The following is a 12,831-nucleotide window of genomic DNA, read 5'->3' on the forward strand; positions in this document are numbered from 1 at the left end:
AAATGCAAACATCCAATATACATACCTGGAGCACCTCCACCTGCAACGTATCCGACAATAGTAATACCCAGACCGCGGGTGTCCTTCACAAGTTGCACGTCAAACATTTCCATCTCTGGACTTTCGTTTACATTTTCAATGGTTGGTGGCTGAATGAGACAAAGTTATCACAAATGTATTTAACAGAAACAAAATTTCTTGGCATCGGATATAAACAAATAGTTTCAGACTGTTCAAACCTTTATATAAATGTTTATTTTTTTTAGTCGTGTAAGCACATGCACACACACACATGCGTGTGCAAACATTCACACGCCATATCTACTCATGTATTCGCTCCACTGTTCAATACTTGACTTTAACTGTAAAAAATTATACACGAGTAAATACAGTATATTCTGTTATTCTTTTATTTGTTTCAGTCATTTGACTGTGGCCATGCTGGAGCACTGCCTTTAATCAAAGAAATCAACCCCGGGACTCATTCTTTGTAAGCCTAGTACTTATTCTATCAGTCACTTTTGCCAAACCACTAAGTTACGGGGTCAATCCAAGACATTTGAGTGAAGCTGGGTAGGCAAAAACTGTGTGAAAGCATGGATTGTAACTGGTATTCAAAAGGTACAAATTTTCACACACTTGTCTGTGGGATACTCAACCACTTTACATTCTAATTCAATGAAAATGTAGTACAGCTGATTAAACAACTGGATGCTTTGTTAAACCAAACAGAGATTCTTTTACATATTTTATTTACTTGAAAATAGCAATAAGCTAATAATATGTGCTCAGCTTTTCACAGCATGGTTTTACCACAGGCCACTGTTTTCAGTTACAAAAACTGGCAACAGTGGCCCCTTATGTCAGAGGAGTTTTAATAAAGACACATTTTCCCCAAGTTAATGAAAATCTAGCCAGATGCAAGGTGACTATAATGAAACTGCTGACTTTGCGGGTTGTCCAATATGAAAATCACAAGTATTTCTTTTACAACTATCAAAGCTGAAGAGTATGCTGAAGAAGGTGACATACAGTGAACTGTCATTTCAGTAGAAAATACAGACTCTTCACTTGTTTTCTGTCTAGCTTGATTGGTTATCCGCACATATTTTATAAAATGAATATGCATTCATTCAGCTAAAATAAACCTAGGACAGTCAATTAAGAGCATCAGATAGAATGCATTGTAATATTTGTTCCACTTTTGAGTTATCTGGGCTCAAATTCTGCCTCCTGTCTTCATCACCTTCATTTGATGTCCACTTTTCAATGCTTGTATGGGACAGATAGAATTAATAGAGTGAATTCAACTATACCAGAAACAGCTGTAAAGTAATGAAGTTAATGACATAATTTCTTATTCCTTTGTCATTCTAATTTGTAATTACTGTGTGTGTGTGTGGTGTGTGTGTGTGTGTGTGTGTGTGATACACACACACAAATACATACTAGGCTTCTTTCAGTTTTTTGTCTACCCACAACACTTTCCCAAGATGCTGTGCAAAGGATGGTACACTACTCTCAGGCGTTGCATCTGACAGACAGCATTAGCAAAGTAGAGAGAAAAATACCCATTGGAAACATAAATTTCCTTGGTTCAGTCAGAAGCTTAGCTACCAACATCACTGTTATGAGAATTAAGCCAAGTAGTTAATAAAAATCAACACCATTCTATTGCCGATACTTCTTTTAATAACTCATAAAGAGAGAGGGTAACAATAAAGAGGTGGGGAGAGAGATGGAGACAATAGAGAGATGGGGAGAGAGAGGGGAAGGAGAGATAGATATTAACTTCAGTAATGTTTTAAATCAGATTATAGGGAGATGAGACAGAACATTTCAAAGAATTCAATTCCAATATCACAATATCATCTGTGATAAATAATTATTATTTCTGAATTTATAATGGCATTTGTGAGAAGCTTCCAGCAGACACAAAGTAGACAAGCTGTGGAATGCATAGAGTGCAGGCATAATTTAAACGGCATGAAATTCGTTTAGAATTAACTACAAAAGCAATTAACTTTATGATAATTTGCTTCAGATATTTTTCATTTTATTAGTGCTCAGGAATTGACAGAGATATATATATAAGAGGAAAGAACAATACAGGAAGGGAGAATTGAGTAATTCACAATATATACATGCACAAAAATCAACACACACGTGTGTGGATGTTTATATGTGTATATGTGCATGTAGATCTATTTATCTATTTATTTATTTTTGTCTAGTAGTCAGTTTTTTTGGGTGTTTCCCCAGTGTATAATTGGTTGATTACAGACGAAAACAAATCGGAATAGCCTGAAAAAAAAACACTTCTCACTTGAATGATATGGAAGAACATCAGCACCCCAACAAAATTCTATTAGTCACAGAATACGGTACAAATATAAAGTAGTCTATAATATATAAGTCCTGTTTTGTCTGTGTGTGTGTGTGTGTAAAAGATTATAATAGTCGTATTTTTCAACTTATTGTGCTAAAATTTTACACATAGGTAAAAGACATCACAGTAGGTGCATCAATTAAATTTTATAACATAATTCTTAGTTTCAAAGTGAGATTTTCCCTTTTTTAATCAAAATCTTGATGGAAAATCCACTTTCAATGGCACTTATTGGCTATCATTCTGCAAATCACATACAAACAGTCACTATATTTGTCGAATCAGCATCAGAGCATTAACTGTATTAAGTTTTCTAAGCAATTTCATGAAAGAATATATGTGATTGCAGTAAAAATCAATATCATTCTAGAATGAACTGTACTCGAACACATGCATCCAGGCATGTCATTCTGTGTTTAATAAATAAGCTGACACAACAGAGTAAGAGGACAAGGCAATTATTGTGAATAAGTAAAAATTAAATGAAATATTAACTTTAACAAATAAATGGTATTAATTGGCGCTCAGTCAACTGTGTGAATATTTTCTCACAACAAAATTCAATTGACAGTAGAAAACGACAAATCGATTGGTAATACAACATGGAAATTTGGGGGATAAATATCTAAAACTTATATAAAATAAAAAATGAGTGGTATTTTTTGACTTTTGTGTGACTCACTTGATTTGACTCATACATGCCCATTATTTATACTTTAATTCCATTTCATGAAGAAGGAATATTAGTATTAATATTTCAAATTATGAGTTATTTTTTATCAGTAAGTATAATTGAGTGATATTTGGCAAATTCTTCTTATCATATTTATGAATTTTCCAGATCAAATTCATCAGTTACCTTCTAAAAAGAACACTATTCAGTCAGTTCTGGTAGCTTATTCATCCACAAGGGTTGCTACTTTATCGGTCAACATCGCATATTGCCGAACCCTATATCCCATTTGAAGTTTTCTGGTTATGTGGACTTAACTTTATTTATAAAGTATTTTCATTACTTCCAAATTAATAAGGTAATTTTAATGCTAACATCCTTTTTTCCCAAAGAAGCCCGGTTTTGGCTGTCTTTCATTTTCAGAGAAGTTCTTGAAACCGTTTCAATTTGCACATTCTTTTTATTTAAACTTTGCACTTAAGTGTGATATTTCTAAGCAATACTCTTTATCTTCTGCTACCTGACAGTGCACTGGTGTTTGCCACGATCATTTACATTTTATTACAATCGCAGTTTTTGTCGATAGAATATCGATTTTCTCAAAATACATTCTGTCCACATAACAGAAGCATAAACAGAAGCAGAATTACACTATTTTTGACTCCAGTCCTATCACAAACTTACACCATCCAATGGATGGGGTATATAATAAAAAACAAACTAATGTAATGCAATAACATTATAGTAGCAATAATCAGGCAGCAGATATAAAATTTGAGTTGCATTAAGCCTGTATACAACAGTATATGACTAACAAAGGCAAATGTTGTAATATAGGAAACTAATCATAATGTGTAGAGATCAGAATACAGTGTTTTTTTTATAGGGGAGGAGATGAGCTGTTGGGATTTAAAAAAAAAGGTGGACAAAATTACTAGGTTTGATAAAAGTTAATTTGGTTTTGAACTTTTTAAGTTTGTTCAACACCATCATCAAAAAAGAGGATGCAAACTATTTTGTTCCCTCATTAAATGCTTGGTGGGAAGGAGTAAAAAAAAATTGTACTAATATTTCTTCAGATGAATTAAGGTTGTGAGCTAGCAGAAACATTACCATGCCAGGCAAAATGCTTAGTAGCATTTTGTCTATCTTTGTATTCTGAGTTCAAATTCCTCCAAGGTCAACTTTGTCGCCTTTTATGCTTTTTGGAGTTGATAAAATATGTATCAGTTGAGCACTAAGGTCAATGTAATCACTTACACCCTCCTCCACACTTGCTGGCCTTGTGCCAAAAATTTGAAAGTGATATTTCTTTAAATGAGGAGATTTTACAATTGGAGAACCACTGGTTTAACATACAAGATTTGGAATTTCAAGATCCTGGATATATAGTTGCAAGCATGGCTGTGTAGTAAGAAGCTTGCTTCCCTACCACATGGTTCTGGGTTCAGTCTCACTGCATGGCACCTTGGGCAAGTGTCTTCTACTATAGCCTTAGGTTGACCAAAGTCTTGTGAGTGGATTTGGTAGAAGGAAACTGAAAGAAGCCTATCGTATGCATATACATATGTTTGTCTTTGTGTCTATGTTTGTTCCTCCACACGACTGCTTGACAACTGGTGTTGGTGTGTTTACATCCCCGTAACTTAGTGGCTCAGCTAAAGAGACTGGTAGAATAAGTACTAGGCTTAAAAAAATAATATATATCTTGGGGTCAATTTATTCGAATAAAACCATTCAAAGTAGTGCTACAGCATGGCTGCAGTCAATTGACTGAAACAAGTAAAAGAAAACAAAAAAGGAATTTGTGATTTGCAGTCTACTTTGTAACTTTCACCTTCTGTGCTTCTTTAATAAAAAAAAGTTGCAAAGAGCCTTATGTAAATGGTAGTAAAACATGTGGTCTTTGTATTGCAAAAAAAATAATAAATACACACATTACAATCAAGGATATATTGAAATGCCAAGTCAGAGGTATTTGGTAAGTGTAAAGATGAATAAAAATGGAATTTATTTAAAGACAAAGAGAGAAAAAAAAAAAGCAATTGACAACAGAAACAAAGCAACAATGTATATTAAAGACAATATCAAACTTGAGAATGCAAATCTAAATACATGCAGAATGAACTATTAAGATACAAAATGAATAAAAATTAGCCCACAAAGCAATAAAATAAAGTATAAAAAATAAAGTGAAATGAGTTCTAGATGTGGAAAAATTAAAATAAAAACTAATAATGAACAACAGCAATAACCATTACAACAACAGTAAAAACAATTTCATAGAAATGAAACAGAACATCAAAATAAATAATAAATAAAGCATGCATGCATGCATGCATGTATGCATGTATGTATGTATGTATGTATGTATGTATGTATGTGTATGCATGCATGTATGTATGTATGTATGTATGCATGTGTGTGTATGTGTATGCATGTATGTGTATGCATGTATGTATGTAAGTGTGTGTGTATGTGTATGCATGTATGTATGTATGTGTGTATGTGTATGCATGCATGTGTGTGTGTATGTGTGTGTATGTATGTATGTATGTGTGTGTATGTGTATGCATGTATGTGTATGTGTATGTATGTATGTGTGTGTGTATGTGTATGCATTTATGTATGTATTATGTATGTATGTATGTACATACGTACGTACATATGTATGGGGAACCCTAAGGGAATAGCCATATGAGATATAAGTTACTCTAAAATCTCTGAGTGATTGATAAAATGTAAGAATTGACAAGCTAGACAGATGGAAATTACTTAGGAAAATCTAATGCATCAGATGGAACAAAATGTATTAAGACCATCCCAATAATTAAATCTCTACAGTCACTTTCTCTGCAAAAAAAATAGAACCCAAATCCCCATCCAGATACTGCTACCATTTTAAAAATGAAATAGGACACAAAGGAATGGTCATGACTAGTGATAGGTTCTATGCCATAAAGCTGGCCAGGGGTTTTAACAGCAAATGTATTAAGAAGGAGTATGATGATAAATCATGCACGTCTGCATGGTCAGGAGGTTTATTTTATGACCATGTTGTTCTTGATTTAATTCACAACATTTCACCTTAGGCAAGTTCTACAAAAGCCTTCTTGGGTTGCTGATGCCTTGTGAGAAGAATTTCATAGGTGGAAAAACATGCATGTTTATAAATATAAAGAATGACATAATATGGTCAAAGAGTTAAGCAATTTGTCTTACAACTATGGAGCCCAGGGTGGCATTCTGGTCAAGTTTTTTTTTTTTATACAGGGTCAGGCAAAATGATCTGACACATTTGTAGGTTAAATAAAAGGCATTGTTTTTCGTTTCTTTTTCAGTTGCTGCCATGAATTGAACTGGTGAGCATCGCGCTTTCATTGTGGAAACGTTTATCAAAACAAACGATTCTGTAACTGCAACACAAAGAGCGTTCCGTTTGCACTTCAATCTTGGTAGACATGATCCCGTACCAGCTCGAAACACGATCTTGTTATGGGTTACCAACTTCAGAGCTACTGGATCTGCATTGAAACGAAAATCAACCAGCCGACCTCGCACCGCCAGAACTTAAAGATGCAATTCGTCAAGAAATTACTGCCATTCCACATGAAATGACCCGCCAAGTTATTGACAACTTTCGTGAACGCCTTCGACAGTGTGTGGACAATAATGGATCCCACTTGACTGATTTAATTTTTAAAACATAATGAAACAAAATGGCATTATATGTACTTTTCAAAAATAAAAACACTTTTTTGTTTCTTTACTTCATTTGCCTTTTATTTAACCTACAAATGTGTCAGATCATTTTGCCTGACCCTGTAGTTACCTATGATTGACTTAAGCCTTGTGAGTGAAACAGTGTACAAAACCATATGGAGGACCACTGGTTGGATTGTACTTGCTATTCAAAAGTCCAATTTTGCTACAATCTGTAACACTGATTCTGCCTGTTAATGGTAAATGTCTGTGGAATACCAAGTCAATGAGCAGGTCAATAAAGGAGGCTTACAAATGGTAGCTCAATCTGCTAGAAATAGTAGCCAGAAGGGGAGAAAAACAGATAATATAGTCCTAGGTACCCCTAAAAGTCCAGAGTAGTTAGTTACGGCTGGAATACTTTTGATCATAGTTCCGCTTGAACAGGTTGCCCAAGGATTAAATAAAAAGAACATAAATGTTGATTTGGGCTAAACTAATTTGTGATTCAACTGTAATTTTGCTAGGTTTTATAATTGTACAGGCCATTCTTAAAATGAAAATTTAAATTGGCATGGTAACCTCAAGACTTTTCTTTCTATATGGATGAAAGCACTCCGTCGGTTACGATGATGAGGGTTCCGGTTGATCCGAATCAACGGAACAGCCTGCTCGTGAAATTAACATGTAAGTGGCTGAGCACTCCACAGACACGTGTACCCTTAACGTAGTTCTCGGGGATATTCAGCGTGACACAGAAAGTGACAAGGCCGGCCCTTTGAAATACAGGTACAACAGAAACAGGAAGTAAGAGTGAGAGAAAGTTGTGGAGAAAGAGTACAGCAGGGATTACCACCATCCCCTGCCAGAGCCTCGTGGAGCTTTAGGTGTTTTCGCTCAATAAACACTCACAACGCCCGGTCTGGGAATCGAAACCGTGATCCTATGACCGCGAGTCCGCTGCCCTAACCACTGGGCCATTGCGCCTCCACTGCTTTCTATATAAAGCAATGCACAAACAACCAAAAATTAAAATGAAAATAAAAACTATCAATAACAAAAAGCAATCAACACTATATAGACACACACACACATATATATATATCTGTAAAGAAGCGAACCTGAGAAAGGGGGAAGGAGGCTGGGAGCAGGAACTTTGCATCCCCACGAGCCTAGATAAATAACAGATACATTATTGGTTAGATTAATGTTGGCATATGTTACAAAACACATACATTGTTGATAGTGTAAGACATCAAACAAACCAAACAGGCGCTCACAAGGCAGACCTTTCAGGTAACCAGCAGACTTGTTGATACATTTGATGGCTATCATTCAGGTATCAAGCAGTCTTCATTGAAACATCTACCAATCATCATTGAGATGTGAAGCAGTTATCACTGAGACATCTGGCAGTCATCATTGAGTCATCTGGCAGTCATCATTGAGACATCTGGCAGTCATCATTGAGACATCTGGCAGTCATCATTGAGACATCTGGCAGTCATCATTGAGACATCTGGCAGTCATCATTGAGACATCTGGCAGTCATCATTGAGACATCTGGTAGTCATCATTGAGACATCTGGCAGTCATCACTGAGACATCTGGCAGTCATCATTGAGACATCTGGCAGTCATCACTGAGACATCTGGCAGTCATCACTGAGACATGTGGCAGTCATCATTGAGACATCTGGCAGTCATCATTGAGACATCTGGCAGTCATCACTGAGACATCTGGCAGTCATCACTGAGACAAGTAGCAGTCACTGTTGAGGCATTTCATAATCATCCTTATGCCATCTAGCAATCATTGTTGAGACATCTTGTAGTTATTATTGAGATATCTAACAGACAGCATCAAGACATCTAGCAGTCACCATCAAAATATCTAGTAGTCACCCTTCAGGCATGTAGCAGTTAACTTTCAGTCGTTTATAACTCTTCACTGAGATATCACCATTTGATGGGTGATCAGCAATGACTGTTCAGTGTTTGCTGTAAGTATATTGTCATTGATCCGGTCACAGAGGTTTCCATTTTGGAGTTATTGGGGAGATGTTGAGGATTTAGGCAACTTTATTTGTCTATGTCAAACAAAGTTATGTCTTCAGTACTAGAGATTAAACTATCGTAAAACATCAAACAGACAATCACGACACATCAAAGTGATGATTGTTGGATCTTTTCATAACATCATATGTAATTAATGAAGCAAGAATTTTGGTAACCATACCACACATTAAAATGTAACTCCATCTTGACGCATTAAATCACGCCTTAAAAATAATTTTATGATGTTTAATTCAAATTTCTGATCAGTAAACAGGTCACAAAACAATCATGATATCAAAAAAATATTATTTAAGATGCATGACATTAAAGCCACCATTAAGATAATTATGTATCAGAAACATAAATTAAGATAATTGTGATATTAAAAACATCATTAAGACAATTATACAAGATCACAAACATCAGTGGCCCTTTTGAAACCGTATTTCTAATTATATATACTGCCTATTATGTTTTGTTATTTTTTTAGATAATCAAATGCAAGAGGGATTTCATAAAATAATTAACTCTGTCGTTATTAAGGCAGTTATGAAAACCAGTATTAAAAGAATAGTATATGAAAAATATTTAAATAATCATGGGCTGTTAATTATATTACTAAGAAAATTAACAGATTATTAATATAATAACATAAACATATTAATTACAGTAATTTTGTGATACAAACGTTAATTAAGGTGTGCACTAAAAGCAGTTTATTCGGAAAATCATGTGATGCAAAAAATAAATAAATAAATAAAAGGAATGAAGTAGAATATTTTATGCTAATTTAAAATTAAAACTTGTTATACATACATAATTGCACATATGGATGCATACACACACAATTTGAGGCATCAGTTTATGAGCATGCTTGAACCCAAGTAACACAAGCCTGGCAATAAATCTGTCCAACCATGACCACCCACCTTTTTTACAATTTCTTAAGGTCCTGAGATAAAGGTTCTTACCAATTTTTAATGGAGTTGAGGGCCCTACTTTCTTTTAAATTCATTTTCATGACAGTCAATTTCTTTATTAACCATGAGGTTGAAAAAAAGAGGGGACGATACGAGGACAGGTAAAACAAACATTGTGGTCAGTCAGAGGAAGATGGACACCACCCACAACATGTTACAGGGTCACTGAGATTGATGGTAGGGTGGGTATAGAAGGACTCGTGAACCAATCATTGGCCTTACAGGAATAGGAAAAGGAAGTATGACATTGGGATGTCACATTAGCAATCACCACACCAGAGACTGATTTTCATGTTTGTTGCAGAGTGGACGCTGTTAAAGACCATCCAAAGACCAGATTGTGGGGGTAGTGGTGGAGGCAAACAGGTGAAGAAACCTATAGATCAGCTCTAGTAAATGATCAATGATGAAGGAAAACTGGCAGAATGGCAGAGGTAGTAGAGAACCAGTCAATATATTTAATTTTTTTGGTGTTGTTTGTAATTGATTGGTGCTTGTTTTGTTATAACCACAAAACAATGCTGACAAGGGATACCCATGATCAAAGTCATACCAGTTATGACCATCCAGCCCTTTCCCCTATCCTTTCCACAGTGCATATAGGATCACATTATTCAATAGGTTCTATTTTCTCTAAGACATTTGGGAGTAATTTGTAGGAGATTTGGCTGTTACTTCTAGCAGGTCAGGTGATTGTATAGTGCAGCAATTCCAGAACTGGGTTACACAAATATAGCATAATGAGGGTCTGAGAACTGAGTCCCAAATTTGTAAAGTAGACAGACTTTTCAAAAACTTGGAGCTGTTGAAAAATTTATTTTTAAAAAATGGTCCTTCGTAGTAAAAAATTTAAGAAGCATCCCTACCCAGTGTTTGTTGATCTGTCGAAGGTTACTACAATCTGTAGTCTTTTGGCTTTTAAGGAAACTTGATGTAGTTAAATAGCTTCTGCAAATGATTCAAGTCATGCAGAGAGATGCAGTCAGGAAAGTAAGTGTTAGCAATGAGTTTCCAGCCAGAATCCACAAGGATGATACTTGTAGGATCTGTATGCTGGGTTCAAATGTAATTAAGATAGACTTTGCAAAAGCCTGGAATCATCATCATCTTTTAATGTCCATTTTTCATGCTGGCATGCGTTGGATGGTTTGACCAGAGCTGGCAAGCTGGAGAGCTCGCAGCAGGCTCCAGTATGACTTGGTTTGGTTTCTACAGCTGAATGCCTTTCCTAACACCAACCACTTTATATTATGTGTGCTCGGTGCTTTTAATGTGGCACCAGCACAAGTGCTTTTTATGTGGCACTAGTACAAGACTTTTGCAGGCCAATCTTCTTCATCTGGTAGTGAAAAGGTAAGGAAACACTAACATAGAGATTCCCTCTTCAGTTCATTTATAATTTTAAGAAAGTAAAATGCAGAATCTAAACAAACAGATGAGGACTGGTGTTGGTAACATTGCTAACAACATGTGAGAAAGTTTGTAGATATCAGTAAGTTTAGTTGTTGCCGAAGGACTTCAATCTACAACATTAAAGTTTTTCTTTCTTCTACTCATCACAGCAACTAAGCTGACTGAGGTCCCATAAAAAATTTTTTTGGGATGTTACTTAGTATCATGTCACAGGCATGGCTGTGTTGTTAAGAAGTCTGCTTTTCAACCATGTGGTTTCAGGTCCAGTCCCATTGTGTGGCACCTCATTTTGGGCAGGTGTCTTGTCCAGGCCAACCAAAACCTTGTGAGTGAATTTGGTGGATGGAAATGAAGAAAAAAGCTCATTGTGTGTGTGTGTGTGTGTGTGTGTGTGTGTGTGTGTGCGCGTGCATGTGTGTCTTCTTGTCTTTTTGTCTGTAATATTTATAAATGAGTATCATCATCGTACCAGCAGTGTCCATTGTTTTCAATCTGCCATGAAAACATGCCTGGTCATGGGAAAATATGACCTTGCTTGGAAACCGGTATGGGTTGGTAATAAGAAGGATATCTGACCCATGCAAGCAATTGTAAAGTGGACATTAAAAGTCATCATCATCAGAATCCTTCATATTTTTTATATCTGAAGTCTTCCTAGATGTGACCCTGCCCTTTTAGTAAGGTCTCTAGTCAAATATAAGGGTGGAATAAAAACCACGATGAACAAGCCTCATTTAATTCAAGTGACTGAGGAATTTCAAAAATAATCCTTGATTTCATAAGAAACCGAGTAGACGTGTTGGATTCCATAACAAATATGGTGGACATTTCCAAAAACTAGAGACAATTGTGAAATTGTTTTGAAGTTTCAGTTTTTCCACCTATACTGACCCTAGACAAAACCAGATCAGCCAATCAGAAGCATGTAAACATCATCAATTACAGATTCTGTTAATTAGATATCCACAAGCCAACAAACGAGCTTCTATATGGTATTTCAACCATATATGGTATTTCAACCTACGGGAAATTGCAGCCAAATAACCCTCAAATCACACTCTGCAGTCTTAAAATACAATTCAAAGGATACATTAGAAAATGTATCCCTAAATGGACTATGAATAAAAGATGAAATAGAGCTGACAAGATCATCTTTTAATAGGGGTTTGTTTAATCAGGGCTTACATGGACTTAAGAACAACAACAACCAGATACAATTAAAACAATTTCTTACAACTGACCAAAACAAGTGAAACTAAGCGTGAGGGTGAACAGCGACCATGCTGGAGTACTACTTTTAAGAGTTTGAATCAGTCAATCCCAATACCTAGATGGCACTTATTCTTTCAGTTTCTATTTATCAGATTATTAAATCTAGTTGGAGTTATGTCCCTCAAACGAGATTTACCTCCCTTTATACACTCACATCTACTACCACTACTACAAGGAGTTTATATCGATCTACTTATTTACATTGTCCATCCACACACTATCTTAAATATTTACTGTATTTGTTTTGCCAGAAATAACAGCCAAGTGTCCCTGAAATCACACTTGCCATTATAAACGGAAGGATAACTTGAATGATATCATTAAAAGTAAAACAGATAATATTAT

The 12,831-nt window shown here is 35.5% G+C and overlaps 1 protein-coding gene across 14 annotated transcripts in view; it reads right to left on the reverse strand.

The window, feature by feature from the left end:
* The window catches only part of LOC115223391 (multiple PDZ domain protein), a 758,365-nt gene that overhangs the window by 401,597 nt on the left and 343,937 nt on the right, over positions 1-12,831 (reverse strand). For 13 of the 14 annotated variants that reach the window (XR_005003540.1, XM_036512481.1, XM_036512482.1 and 10 more), the window contains 2 exons: positions 7,886-7,936; positions 26-149 (listed from right to left, as the gene is read on the reverse strand). Coding sequence is in view for 13 of the 14 variants with exons in the window: in XM_036512481.1 (XP_036368374.1) it covers positions 26-149; positions 7,886-7,936 (175 nt within the window). In the remaining variant the exon portion in view is untranslated. The remainder of the gene's footprint in view (positions 1-25; positions 150-7,885; positions 7,937-12,831) is intronic. The other variant, XM_036512487.1, reaches the window with a different exon arrangement.

Source organism: Octopus sinensis, linkage group LG23, assembly GCF_006345805.1.
Source record: "Octopus sinensis linkage group LG23, ASM634580v1, whole genome shotgun sequence".
NCBI lineage: Eukaryota > Metazoa > Mollusca > Cephalopoda > Octopoda > Octopodidae > Octopus > Octopus sinensis.